The 15,280-nt window shown below is 32.0% G+C and overlaps 1 protein-coding gene across 1 annotated transcript; it reads left to right on the forward strand.

The window, feature by feature from the left end:
* Positions 1 to 5,459: 5,459 nt before the first annotated feature.
* On the forward strand, positions 5,460 to 15,004 carry LOC127726399 (uncharacterized). The gene is made up of 5 exons (XM_052233801.1): positions 5,460 to 5,879; positions 8,316 to 8,469; positions 9,188 to 9,324; positions 10,969 to 11,086; positions 12,707 to 15,004. Exons 1-5 carry the CDS (start codon positions 5,858 to 5,860, stop codon positions 12,888 to 12,890), a joined length of 615 nt encoding a protein of 204 aa, XP_052089761.1. The 5' UTR covers positions 5,460 to 5,857; the 3' UTR covers positions 12,891 to 15,004.
* The last annotated feature ends 276 nt before the right edge of the window (positions 15,005 to 15,280 follow it).

Here is a 15,280-nt window from a genome sequence, read left to right on the forward strand (position 1 = left end):
TATAGTGCAGATAAAAAGTCGTGTGACCTACAGGAACCTATGATAGGCTATAGTGCAGATAAAAAGTCGCGTGACCTACAGGAACCTATGATAGGCTTTAGTGCAAATAAAAAGTCGTATGACCTACAGGAATCTATGATAGGCTATAGTTCAGATGAACAGTCGTATGACCTACAGGAACCTATGATAGGCTCTAGTGCAGATCTGTAGTGAAGAGACCGACAGGCACCTATTATAGACTATGGTGCAGATCTATGGTGATGTGACCTGCATGTACCTATTATAGTCTTTGGTACAGATAAATAAGCAATGTGACATGCAGTCACCCATGCTAGACTATAGTGAAGATTTATGGTGATGTGACCTTCAGGCACCTCTGATGGGCTAAGGTACAGTTAAAAAGCTGTAAAACCTGCAGACACCCATTATTGGCTTTGATCTATGGTGATGTGACCTGCATGCATTTATGGTACTAATGCATAGTAGTTTGACCCTCAGGCTCCTGTGATATCCGAGTACTCTCAGATCTGTACTTAGTGTATTTTTTTTATTCGCATGAACAAGTAACCATCAACGTCCACTTTGTGTTTTGTAAGATGTTTTTCTATTTCTATTTATTTGATGTGACCTGCCTTTTTCAACTGTTTTTATAGTTTGTTATTATGTTCTACTGTTTCACCACGATACCATGTTATGAGAGGGTTGGCGCCTTCACGTAGTTTAACCCCGCCACATTCTGTAAGTGCCTGTCCCAATTCAGGAACCGGTAATTCAGTGGTTGTCATTTGTCAGTTGCAAGAAGGAAAGGTAACTTCTAATTTACATTCTGCAGAGGATATGCCTAAAGAAGTATAGACTATATTATTTTCATACTTTGAACGACAATATTATTTTATATCTCTACCTGTGTGACGTTTACATTCAGACGTCAAACGCGCGATTCTACGTTAGAGTCAGTGTTAATCTGGCCATTCGCTCCTAGTACTTAAGATCTTTCAATCGTTAATTGGTGGATTTGACATACTTAAATAAAATTCAAATTAAGGGAGCAATGAATGAGGTTGTTAAATTTGATGTGTGCCTTTTTGTGCTTCTTTGTTAAGTGTTTGTTTGTTTTTATTGTGATTAAGATACTTGTGGTACTTGTACATTCTGTCATTATTGTTTATGATACAATTATTCTCGTATTATTGTCTTTCATTTTTGCTAATGTGCTTTGTCCATATATGCCTTTTTATGTTTCTTTGTTACATATATGACGTAGCTTTGTACTTATACATCCCGTCATCGTGTTATTGTACTATGGTAAATTTGTGTATTCTTGTCTTTAATTTATGCTAATGTGATCGGTCTATATGCCATTTTGTGCTTCTTTGTTACATATTTGTTTGTTTTTTTTAGTGATTAAGATTTTAACACAATGTTGACTGCTGTATTTTTGATAATTTTACCTATTATGTCTGTTTGTTTTGTTTACTCATCGTTGGCAACATAATGGAATTATATGCGACTGTCATACAAGTGAGAGGTTTAGCTAGCTATAAAACCAGGTTCAATCCACCATTTTCTACGTAAGAAAATGTCTGTACCAAGTCAGGAATATGACAGTTGTTATCCATTCGTTTGATATGTTTGAGCATTTGATTTTGCAATTTGACTAGGGACTTTCCGTTTTTGGAATTTTCCTCGGAGTTCAGTATTTTTGTGATTTTACTTTTTGTTGCTGTGTTTCATATTTGTTTTTCGTTTATTATTTTGTACTTAAATTAGGCCGTCTATTGTGGAGAGTTGTCTCATTGGCAATTATACCACATCTTCCTTTTATATATATGGTGCAAATCTAAGGTGATGTGCCCTGCAGGCACCTACCATACAGATATATAAATCAAAGTGTGACATGCAGGCATATATAATAGGCTATGGTACAGATAATAAGCAGTCTGACCTGCAGACTCAAATGATAAGCTATGTTACAGATCTTAAGTGATGTGATCAGCAGGCACCTATTGTCCAGATACATTTTTGGTGAGACCTGCAGGCACATTTGATACAGATAAAATATGGTGTGACCTGCAGGCACCTATAAAATTGTATATGATCATACGCGTAGATATATGCAGCACTACTTTTTCATAAGTGGTGACTGGCAGTAACCGTTCACATAAGCTTTTATCCTCGTGCGGGCTAATACGGGACGTTCACTTCCGGTTTCAATTTTCTTACGCCTTACTTAACTTTGGACGTATCGTTATGCATAAAAAACATTTGTATTATATTTTTTTAACTTAAAAATCATAAATAAAAAATTTAAATGGTGTTCAGTGTTTTAAATTTGTAACGTCTTGAAGTCTTGAAACGGAAATATTTCACAGCCTTTTCGAGTACGGCTTTCGATTATTGACACTGTTTCATTTCCGTTGATCAATCATCAGAACGCAGACGATCCAAGAGTAAAAATAGTAACTGTCTGATTTATTCTTCCCGGCTACTTTATATTTGCTAGATAAAATGAATTGTAATAGCATAATATTAAGTACTTGGACGAGAAATCAGAAATTACATCTGACAATGCTGACAAAAAATCCATGGACGTGATTCGTGAATGCGAAAAGACAAGTTCAGATATGAAATTCTGTCTCTTCTTCGCGGTAAGTTTCTTAGTTTATTCTAATTAAAAGAATTAAAATCATTTAATAAAAGTGTTATGAACTGGCTGTTTCTGTATTCGCCCTGTTATAGATTCTCGATCAGCTGTATTGGCCCTCGACTCTTCGAGTCTCGGGTCCAATACAGCTAACCTCGAATCTATAACAGGGCCAATACAGAAACAGCCAGTTAATAACACTATAATATTGCACTGAATTGGATACAGTGCAGTTTTAATATTACCACAGAAATCAATATAACTTTTTACTGCTACGTGAACATTTGTATTACATTTATTTAGGTTTTTCCAAAAACTTTTTTCTCTCTTTTTATAATTATATGATTATCAGTTAACGGGTTAATTTGTAGACTGTTTCCAATGCTTTGATTCATTTTATTACATTCACCATGTCCATATTTTATAACCATTTGATTTTTTAGGGTAGGGGGAGGGGGGTCGGATTAAAAATTTATTTTTATTTGTTGCTATGCACGCTTATTTTTTCCACGAAAAATGTATTTGACTATTGTACATATTTGATTCCTGCAATTTGTGTTGCAGCATATTAATTTCCATCCTGTCTTGTGCAAAGTTTTTATTTTTAATTCTTACCAGGACGCAAATCATTTTCAAATACCCTTCCCCCGAAAATCAAAAACGTCCCGTTAAATACATCATACCTCCATAAAGCTTTACACTTTGATTCACCTTAAATCATTCACATAGAAACAATATGAATAATTACTGAAGCTATTTAGGATAACATTTCATGATATGGTAACGACTCTTAGGTGAAACAGCTACACACAAAAAGTAAAACATAAATTTAACATGAATAAGTATTATGAATGCATCGTAAACATCAAATCATGACATAATATGTACTTGTCATTAATCAAATGAATGTAGAATTAATGAATTATCCTCCTTAAGAACATGATGAATTTACACTTGTACCAGTATATACGGTCGTGTATTTAGTTGTGATGTCAGTCTCTGAACCTTAAACCGTTTCAACGCTTTTTGAACAGAACTTGAATTGCATACAAATATATTTTCATTTTAAATGTCCTACAATTTATTGTAATTGTTAAATATGGACAACAAATAGGACAATGGTAATAATGATAATAATATTTCAAGGGTGTATAAAGAGCATAATTTACAGGTCGCTTAACTAATAAAAGATATATTGTTGTCTTTTTTTATATCACCTGGTCAAAGGATATTTTCCAGTATTACAATCACTAAGACACTTGGCATCCGTCTCCCGTCATAAAAACTGGGATTTTCTTCTCCTCAACCATTGATACTATTGAGAACATACCTAGACTTAACAGAGTTCTTTCTTAAGGCGATTTTGTGAAAGTTGGAGTAACATACATACCAGCCCAGATCGAAAATGTACTTTTCTTATTCGCCGAACCGAATTCAAAGTTCCTATCTAAGAGTACTCACAGTGTCTAAAAGTTAGGTCAAAGCCAATTTCAACTATTAAATAAACCATGTTTTCTCAGAATGAAATATCAATCAGTACAAACCCAATGGATTTAGTGCTAAGATGCAATTAAAAGTACGAGAAAAGCATGACTTTTTCAGTGATAAAATTTAAGGTACAAGTTATGGTGTATCATCACATGTGTCACATTTGTCTTTCTTACACGAATTTCAAAAGTGAAGTAATGAAATATATAATTGCTTCATGTCGGCTGAAAAAAAACACAGCATCCGTCTCCCGTCGTAAAAACTGGGAGTTTCTTCTCCTCAACCATTGATACTATTGAGAACATACCTAGACTTAACAGAGTTCTTTTTTAAGGCGATTTTGTGAAAGTTGGAGTAACATACATACCAGCGCTAGCCCAGATCGAAAATGTACTTTTCTTATTCGCCGAACCGAATTCAAAGTTCCCATCTAAGAGTACTCACAGTGTCTGAAAGTAAGTTCAAAGCCAATTTCAACTATTAAAAAAACCATGTTTTCTCAGACTGAAATATCAATCAGTACAAACCCAATGGATTTAGTGCTAAGATGCAATTAAAAGTACAAGAAAAGCACGACTTTTTCAGTGATAAAATTTAAGGTACAAGTTATGGTGTATCATCACATGTGTCACATTTGTCTTGCTTACACAAAAGTTAAGTAATGAAATATATAATTGCTTCATGTCGGCTGAAAAAAAAACACCAATAAATGTGTATATTCTTGGTTATTGTTGTACACTGAGGTTCTACAATAGGTAGTTGTTGTAGACACAGTTAGGAGATTTCCTTCACATATTCGACCAATCATATTTCAAAATAGGACTCTCCCCTCTTGATTTCACATAATTAAAGTTGTGTGTGTGTGTGTGGGGGGGGGGGTTGAATAAGTATTATATTCTAAAAATTATCTTGAAATTTTTACGGAAGGGATTTTATTTATCTCCTGAAATTTACCTAATAAATCTCACTGCCATGAGCAGGATTCTGCACGTGAGGATCAGATTTGTATGAAGGTATTTTTTGACCTATTTACAATGCATTTATAATAAATTTTTAAATCTACATTCTGAACAGACATTTAATTTCCAGCGTATTTAAACAAGTATAACTTATCGTCAACCACATGTTTTGCATATCTGCTTGAAAAGATATATATACATAAAAATTAAATCATAAATCATTGAACTTTTTACGATTTAAATAACAGGTTACTGTCATAGAAAGTGTTTATACTGTATAGCAATACATATTAAGTATGTTTGAAGTTTTTTTTTTTAAACAAAATCAATGTTAGTTCCGATTTAGATTATACTTAAAGATCTTTACATAGCGTTCAATAGATAACCCATTAGAATGGGTTTAATTGAAAGATCAACAAGTTAAAATGGATTATTTCTAAGATTACGTAATGTTTGCAGAAATACGCTAACACATTTATAAATATGAGTAATTCAACAATCAATGCTTTAGTTTTTATCTATTTCCTTAAAAATCACGTGATGTTGAAAGGCTCTAAGTGATTTTTTTGTTTAATTATTGCATGTATAAAGCATATGGACTTGTACGCATTTGAAGAGCTGACGCGTACAGCTGGCCGTAATATTTCCATTCAATCATCTAATACGTTGTGACAAAGCCAGAGTCCCGTCATCATTCATTGTTATGATTAACTGATCTTAGACTTAGTGTATTGTGTATACAGTTTACCAGGAAGTACTATTGATCATGGATTTTCAAACTTTTGCAAGTAAGCTTTTTTTAATTACATTTATGTGCATCTGTTTTAACTATCATTTTCCAGAGCATTTTAATCTTCCATTAAACATGTTCAAGATTTGAGGCGCCTTTAATGTAGTTTCTAGGTCAAGTAGCAGTTATTTATATTTATTAGTGGTTACAGAACAAGCATTCCTTAAAATCGATAGACATATACATATCTTAATGGATATTAAAGATCAGTTAATAACAATGCCAACGTATTATTTTGCTGATTAATTGATTCTTTGTTGTGTGCTTTAAAGTCTAGTGGCAAGTATTTCATGCATATTCAGTTCTTTGTTTAATTTTAAGATTGATAATGTGTAGCCCATACATAAGTTCCACCTCTTCAATGTTTTAGATGAGTTGACACAAAATTGAAACTATACATTCAAGGAGGATTGTGTCAAAAATTGCTTCAAATGAGCTCGGTGGTTTTTTTTGTTGTTTTTTTTAACATGATAAAGACGGCGCAACGCAACGTCTCACTGATCACAATGTTTCCTGATCAAAATGTATTTTTCTTTAAAAGTTGCATTGGGAATCAGGATATTTTTTCAATAAAGAAATACAAACCCCCCAATTACCCTATCACCCAATCACCACCATCCTGAATTTCCATGAAATATTTGCCACTAGACGTTAGGCAAACAATCAATGGTATTATGATGAATATCGAAAGAAAAAAAATTGTTCATTTGATGAGTGCTGTGTCATAGAGTCAATTTGGACCTTAATACACATTTTTGTGAAAATTTAGTTTTCAGCAAAAATAACAAGATATACATAAAATCTGCTTTTATATTTAAATTGTGTTTTCTAAATTATATCTGATTTTTATTTAGTTAAAATTCTTAAAGTTAATTATAAATTACTCTCATATAATTTACTTGAGAAAAAGGATTTTTAGCAGTTATTTATTTAGGAATTTGTCACTTCATATTTTCTCTTTGTAAAGTAGAATTCTTATCAATATATTACATAATTAACTTATTATTATAACCTACACATGTAGACATTATGCATGAAAGACATCTTAAATAATCAAACCTTATCCTTGCGAACATGATCTTAATTCTTATGAAGTATGAACCAGCGATAAGTAAAATTATCATTTCCAACAGTTTTCCAACATGTGAGCGTAAAACAAAATTCTATTATGCGAAAACACAATTTAAATATAAAAGCAGATTTTATGTATATCTTGTTATTTTTGCTGAAAAAAAATGTGAATTATGGTCCAAATTGACTCTATGACAGCTGGTCGAAAACAATGGCTGCTAAACTTAAGTCATTGGCAATTCATAATTCAACTTCGATAACCCTTTTTTGAATAATTAAATAATTAATCAGAATATAAATAAAGTATACAAAAAGAAAAATGTTATAAATGAAATCAAAATTTAAACTTCATAATAATTGAACCAAATTATGTAAAATATAATATTTTGTTTTGCCGTTCATGATCTTTTTATAAGAATGGTTGGTATACGTAATTTATGATTTGACAATGACAAAATTTCAATAAAAAAGTATTAAATTTTCTATGTAATGTGTCAAAAATTGTCATGTAAATAAGGGCATTTGACGGTTTCAGTCATTAATGCATTGTTTTACATCTTGTAATCATAGTCATGTCGGCAATGCTGGTTGGGGACAAAAAAAACGACTATTTAATAAATATCCTATTATTATCTAGTTACTAAATACCAAACTGTGAATTACATTTAAGAAACAGATTTGAAGCCAGCTATTTATATGTATCAAAATTCTGAGTAATATCTTAGTCGTTTAAAAACATACTGGTGGTGACAAAAACTCAAATAATATTTATCTAAAAACCTCGTTTCGATAAATTTATATATATTTAATGAAAAAATGACGAGGTATTTTACATTTTCTGTCATTGTATCTATCAAGTTTTTTCTCTTTAAGTGTTTATGAAAGATATATTCATATATTTGAAACAACAGGGGCGTTTCGTGAATAATGAGATGTACAAAGTATACATTTTGTAACCAATGATTCGTTGTATTTTTACCAGTTATTTTAAGACATAAAGTAATCCTTTTAATAGGATTGAAAAATTTTACCTGCTTTTGATCACTTTACAACCGTTTAAAATCAACCCTACTATGCTAGATCTGTAGATTTATGGAAGCCAAATTTTTTTCTTGTCACAGCAGGATTTGAACCAATGGTACTATGACTTGAATAATGCCTTTCAAGTAAGGGGGCGATACAGATCTTGACATATTATATAGACATGTGTCTATTGTCCAATAGCATAATTATGCTGATCTCTATGTGTCTTTTGTGTTGTTCGGTTGCTGTCACATGAACGTATACCATATTTCTCTTTTTTAACAATTTTTTTAAAAATCGGTTTCAGTCCTACTTATTTTTTTTTATATTTTTATTCCAGCTCTGCTAATTCTAACGGTATCAGTTGATGTTGCATGGGCTGATTGTGAGGGTATGACACAGTGTATGGACAAGTTTTCAAGCAAGATACACAATATAAACTTCACTTTAACAAACGAACAAAGTATTGTCCACTTTCTTGATGCCATATGCAAGTAAGTATACCTTAAGTTTAAAACACGACGCAGTGCTTTCATTTCGAAAAAAAGATTATATGAGTATACAATAACATGATATTGGTAACCTAACAACATAAAAACTGAATGCCAAATGTTTTATTTAATACTGTGGATACATTTATTTTCGTGGATACCATTTTCGTGAATTATAAAAAAAAATGTATTTCGTGGATATTTGAGTTCGTCGTTTTGCCAAACACTCCATACGAGCCTATAGAAAATGTGTACTTCGTTGAACATTTAGAATCTTAGGTTAAATATATCAACAAAATCCACGAAAATTGGTATACCATGAATTATAATGAATCCACAGTATACGAATGACCTTTAGAAATAATAAAACAATTCAGATTTCGCTAAGATTTCTGGTGTGAGTGATGCTTTAAAGACCACAAACTTATTATGTTTTTCTTGGATAGAATGTTAACATAAGTAAGACTAGAAACAGGCGTTGTGTCATGGACCTATGAACCCTGTCCATACCAAGTAGTTGTACATTAAACCGTAATTTTCTTTCTCTTCTTTCCTATTTCCGTGTGCGGACATCTTAATTGTTTCTACGTATTTCACTGGGAGATAAAATTAATCCTGCCTTGGATTTTAGGCACATTTATTTAATCTTAATCATTAATTTTAATGTACAAAACTTGTCTTTATAATGGGATTTTGTAATCTAGTCTTCAATTTATAATAGGAATTCTGATGCCTTGGCTAAATGTTACAACCCACAGAATATAGGTGGATGTTCTTCGCTCTCACAGATTGTGTCGTATAATCCATCAGAGGAAAAAATGAAAGATGAGTTTAACAAAGTTTGTTCCAAAAAGCAAGGTATTTAAAATCAGTGTTGGAATATTTTGGCAGTACAAAAATACTTGTAATAAGTAGAATGTACTGGCCAAATAAAAAGTTGTTGAATGAAAAACGTAAAAATTAAAAGTAACACTATAAAAAAAAGTACAAAGCGTTTTTCTGGATTTTCTTTCATCAGGAACACTTACATCCAAGCATTCGAAAGCCAAACATGTTCAGAAACGTCTACCAAAATAGAGTGATACTTTGCCTATCTGTAGCCATATATAATACAAAAAAAGCAGATGTGATATGATTGCCAATAAGACAACTGTCCACCAGAGTTCATATGAAGTGGAAATAAGCAATTATAGGCAACCGTACGGCCTTCAACAAACCTTTAAAAGGCACCGACATCAAAAAAGTGACACAATTCAAACGGAAAACTAACGGCTTAATTTATAAAAGAAAAAACATTTACGAAAAAATTTAATTTGACAGACATGAACCAACGCCAACCACTGAACTATAGGGTAATGACTTGGGACAGACACATCAAGAATATGGCGGTGTTGAACACGTTTGGGAGCGCTCATCTCTTTTTTAAACTGGGACAGTGATGTAACAGCACAACATGAGAAGAAACTGTAAAAGTCTGTAGCAAAAAGATCGGAACGAGGCACAAAAACAACTAACATTAAAACTATAGATACAAGGCACCGAAGCTTATTATACCACCCTGCTTAAACTGATGTTGTTAAAAGTTTTGTTGGTTTATGTAGTCAACATGCATATATTTCTACTTTTTGTTTCAAAACATTGACCTGTGAACGTTTCTTACAAAGACTATTCTGGAAAAATGCTTTACAAACAAACGAAAAGATAACACAATTTTTGAAATGGAATTGAAATTTAATTGTTAAAGACGCTTAGTGTGTCAGATGATGGAAACATGATCAATCAAAAGTATCTCTTTCTCCGTATTATCTGATCGAGACAAATCAACATACAATCACAGCATTTAAATTTGACCTATGTGTTTTGTGTATAATGCCAGCCGTTATAGGATTGTATAATTGGAAATGTGCCAACCACAGGACAACATAATGATACGACATGTCATAGAAATCACATGACAATCTAAACGGTTCAATGCCTGGATATCTTGTTGAATTTGCATTTATAAGTAAAAATAAGTGCACAAATCACGTCAGGTTATTTTTTCTAACATAAGCGTAAACGTTCCCCCAAGGTTCACTTAAGTCCAAATTTAAGCTAAAAATTTTGAGCTATTACCATAAATTGGGGTCTGTCGTCGTTTGTTAAATTTTAAAGAGGTCTTATCAAATGAAAATATAGGGCCAATTGACACTTGACCAGAATCCTCTTTGGGGATAAATTATGGTGTGCACTTTTAAATATGTTTCGGCTGTTGTCTGCTCTTTGGTCGGGTTGTTGTCTCTTTGACATATTCCCCATTTCCATTCTCAATTTTATTTGGCATTTAGTGTCCTCAACTAAACGCAACACTTGGAAATTTAGAAGCGGAGTATATACAGACTATTTGGAAAATAGAAAATCTTAAAAGCCAATTAAGCAACAATCTTACAAGATGATAAAGCAGTACAATATATTTTCATCGACTATTTGCTGAAGTTTAGCTAATAATAGTCATTTTTGCAGATCTGTTATCATTTATGAAGTGTATCTCAAAGCTACAAGTTGCAAAAGGAATGTCAGAATGTGCTAAGAAAATGATGCAGAACTCCCAGTCTGAAAACAAAGATTCATCAGAATGCTCGTAAGTAGTTTAACTTATTGTCATTTAACATTATTTGCATTCATTATTCTATCTAAATCAAGGAACAATTCTTCTTACAGCTCTTCTATAATAGCATGCAAAGCAAACCTTTGATCAACTTGCTTGCTATGTTTGTTTGGATGTTTGTAAACAAAAGGTAGGTAGTCTGTTTCAGTCTGTTTACTATATACTGGAATTTGATTGGACAATAAACATTAACTTCATTGCATGTCAATTTTTATTGTCTAATCAAATTCCAGTATATACAAAACAGACTGAAACTCCGCCTACCTATTGTTTGCAAACATCCAAGCAAACATAGCAAGCAAGTTGATCAAAGGTTAACTTTGCATGCTTTTTTAGAAGAGCTGTAATACAAATGACCTCTGCATGTTTGCTATTTAATCAAAAGGTTTTAAGAACTGGGATGATTTAGAGCTTGACCTATTGTATAGACTCCCGTCTATCGTTAAGTACCGAATGTTGACATATTGTATAGACTCCCGTCTATCGTTAAGTACCGAATGTTGACAATACTAAGTCTTTTGTGTTATTCTGTCTCATTGAAGTAAACAAAACCTGAAAAAGATGTTTACACGATATACTCTATAGTACAAACTATATTTGCATACTACCGTCTTCATAATTAGAACAGATCATAGTTAATCTCCCTATCATCCCTAGAATGTACATGTTAATGAAGTTTGTAGAATGTCCTTATCTATATTACATCTAGAGCTGTCGATAGACAATGTTAGAATCGTATATATATATACATATATTATAATCACTGAATTTATATTATATCTAGAGCTGTAGTTATACAATGTTAGCTAGAATCTTTTACATAACCAATCTATATTTCATCTAGAGCAGCTGTAGTTATACAATATCAGCTAGAATCGTATACATAAACATTGTACATTTAATATAATCACTGAATCTTTGTATACTGATTTAGTGAATCGGAAACATGTTTTATGACTTCAAAGTAAAACATAATGAAAATATATATGATATAGTATAGGTGATCTTCAGATTAGATCATATACTTTGAAAAATTGATTAGGATAAAAACGTTATTCGCAATCACACAATTGATGCATCGCAATTGAGAAAAAAGTCTCAACCCTCACATTTTAACGGGATGGAATGTACTATAAATGACTATATATCACATTTTAATTAAAAAGAAGGAGACGCTGTGTGTTTGTAAATCAGACAACTATCTACCAAACAAAAAATGACAAGGATGAAACTGTGTTATAAAGAATTTCGAAACTACAGTATCTGACAATTTCATGTTATAATGCGAATGAAGATATATAAATCATAAAGGGATATACAGACCGCTCGGGGGTAGAAAAGGTCGTTAAACACCCCCGTAGTAGTAGACTATACTTCTTGTATTACCATTAATTACATAATCACCGACATCCTTTGTATTACCATTAATTACATAATCACCGACATCCTGTTGTTGTCAAAATTCTCAAAATTATTTCAGTCTTATGCAAGCAGGGAATATATACATGTTATATACTGATAATTAACATTCGATGCTATTAATATTTCTATAAGTATACATTAAAGAAAAACATTTTCATTATTTTGTTCCAGAATCCAATCCGAATTATTTACCTGCATGACAAACTCTATGCAAGGACATTGTACAGGTGAAGCTGTAGATTTCTTCAAAACCACACAAAATGAGAAATACAGTATGACCTGCACGGCGACGTCCACAATTACCAACATACTTCTTCTGTGCGGTATTTTTTTGATGAAACAATTACTGCTCTAAATTCCTAGCGTTGTTTTGCATCTTGCTGGAAAGCTTAACAATAATACACCGAAGAAATATTTAGACCAGGAAGTTCTGTTCAAAAGACAAGGTCCCAGTGGAATATCTAAAGTTATAGTACTTATTCATTGATGATTGATGACGTTTTACACATGTACCATTGTATATATTTGTTACCTGTTCACTTACAACTTACACATCATTGTTCTGTATCTAGCAACTTTAAAAAGATCGTTTGAGATGTAAACTACGGAATCATTTATATTCGTGGGATATATTTTTTTTTAATTTCATAGGTTAAGGAAAATAAAGGCAACAGTAGTTTACCGATGATCAAATCTCGTAAATTGATGAAGATGACAAATCAAAGTAAAAAACAAGAACTAAGGGAATCGTACGAATTTGGATACTCTATGATATATCTTTTTTAAGTCTCTCTTAATTCGAACTAGATAATATCCTTGTTTAAGTATGACATTATGCATTTTTTTGTACAAGTGTAAGAAAAGATGAACATGGTATTGTGATTAAACATAGATACATGTAGCTGATGAAGAAAATATCGATGACTATTTTTTATACAGGTTAAATTGTGTTCAGCATTGAAAGCAATGAACGTAAATGTATAAGTAGTAGTATCTGAAAGACGTTACTTATTAAACAAAACTTTCGAAAGTCTGCATTTTGTTTTGAAAATGTCTTTTGTTCCTTTTTTTAATGAATTCTTAAAGTGTGTCCAAATGTATGAAACTTGTAGATGACAATACAAAATTAAAAAAAAAATATTGAATAATGTTCATAAACTTTTGTATACGTATTTAACAGTGAACCGTGGATTTTAATATCGATTTAAAAAAATGCAAAATGGCTTAGTCCTGCTGAAATAAAAACTCGTGAAACTCGTCCCTCTCTGTTTAAGACAAAAATAACATGTTGAATCTGAATTGTACAGATGCGCTTCGAAGGGAAGGTGATAAATTATTATGTTAGAATGATGTTTAACAAAGGCCAAAATCTGACATGTGTTTACATAGCAGTAAAATGAAACATTTGAAAGAGTCATTACATTAACCATCACAATAAAGAGAGAGAACGAAAATCTCGGATAGTCAAGAAGATTAATAATTTTTAGTACATAAATGCACTAATCAAACAGCCTTATGTCGATGGAACATCACTGAATGTTACTTAACTTTACGTGCGACGAGCAACATGATGGATACCACTGAAGGATGTAGAACCCTTTAGATACCTGCAACACCTTTAACAAAAAATCTTACAAGTAAAAATACTCTAAAGTCATGAACATTGCAATTACAACTTGCGATCAATTTTAATCGTATGTTTTTTTTGGTAAAAATAGTTTCGGAATAGTCGTATGATCGGTAAATTTACCAAAGGTTTCTTATTCCCGTTTGGGACATTTTGGCTGAGCGTGAATTCGTATGGCGGTTGATGCATACAAAGCAAGAGGCTCTTACTCTGTCAACACACCCAGTATCTCCTCTTTTGTAGTTCAGGCAATTCCATCAGTTTACCAGATTATAGTAACTGTTTACGAATCCAGAGCACCAGAGTTCAGTATCTTATTTTAACGAGGTTAGTTTGCTCAATCTGTAGTTTAAAGCTGTTTGATCGCCCCCTCCCCTCGCTTTGGTATATTACCTTTCAACATGTATGTAAGAAAGACGTCCTGCTCGTGCACTACTTATTGTCGGTGTTCATCTAGTATTTTTTTTTAAATAAGGAAACACTTTGACATCAGACGAAAATACGTAAATGATTATTTATTAAATGCATGTGTTGATCGAATTTGTTAGTGCCATGGTCAAGTAGATATATATATATGAATTATCTTAAAGTTGCTTAAACGTCAAGTGGGTATTATATGTTAACTTATTTGTTGAGATATACTTTGCAAACCCGTTTAATTAATTAAGTCTTAATGAAATATTTCCTGTCATTTCTCTTGCTTAACGATTAGAAGTGTTAGACGAATGTAGCGAATTATTTGTATCATAGCTACATTTTGTAACCAATCGTTCATTATAAAACTATGCACAGAAAGAAAGTGCCTGTAAAATCTTGAAATAAACAGGATATAAATATCCTAATTTGTACTGTCATGTTATCTTTAGAGCCCGCCAATTTAGATACGACATATTAAAGATCTTGGAATATTGTATTTATCGGTACTTATAGTAAATTTATTTTAAATAAATCAAACATGACTAAATATGCATTGCAATAATGTTATTAACACTTATGGTCCTTCATCCTGTCATTATTTGATATTTTGGTATTGAACAAGAGTTCATGTTTCTCAGATTAAATATTTCGTCTTTACATGAATTCCGTTGGAAATGTACTGGATGATCTTTTATTCTCGG

The sequence above is a fragment of the Mytilus californianus genome, unplaced genomic scaffold (assembly GCF_021869535.1).
Source record: "Mytilus californianus isolate M0D057914Y unplaced genomic scaffold, xbMytCali1.0.p SCAF_17, whole genome shotgun sequence".
Classification (NCBI taxonomy): Eukaryota; Metazoa; Mollusca; class Bivalvia; order Mytilida; family Mytilidae; genus Mytilus; species Mytilus californianus.

What these genes read in the sequence shown, in the direction of transcription:
- LOC127726399 (XM_052233801.1), top strand. Translation starts at nt 5,858, where the DNA reads ATGGATTTTCAAACTTTTGCAA. An exon ending in GGATTTTCAAACTTTTGCAA is followed by an intron (nt 5,880 to 8,315) that starts GTAAGCTTTTTT and finishes TTTTTATTCCAG; the next exon opens with CTCTGCTAATTCTAACGGTA. An exon ending in AAAGATTCATCAGAATGCTC is followed by an intron (nt 11,087 to 12,706) that starts GTAAGTAGTTTA and finishes ATTTTGTTCCAG; the next exon opens with AATCCAATCCGAATTATTTA.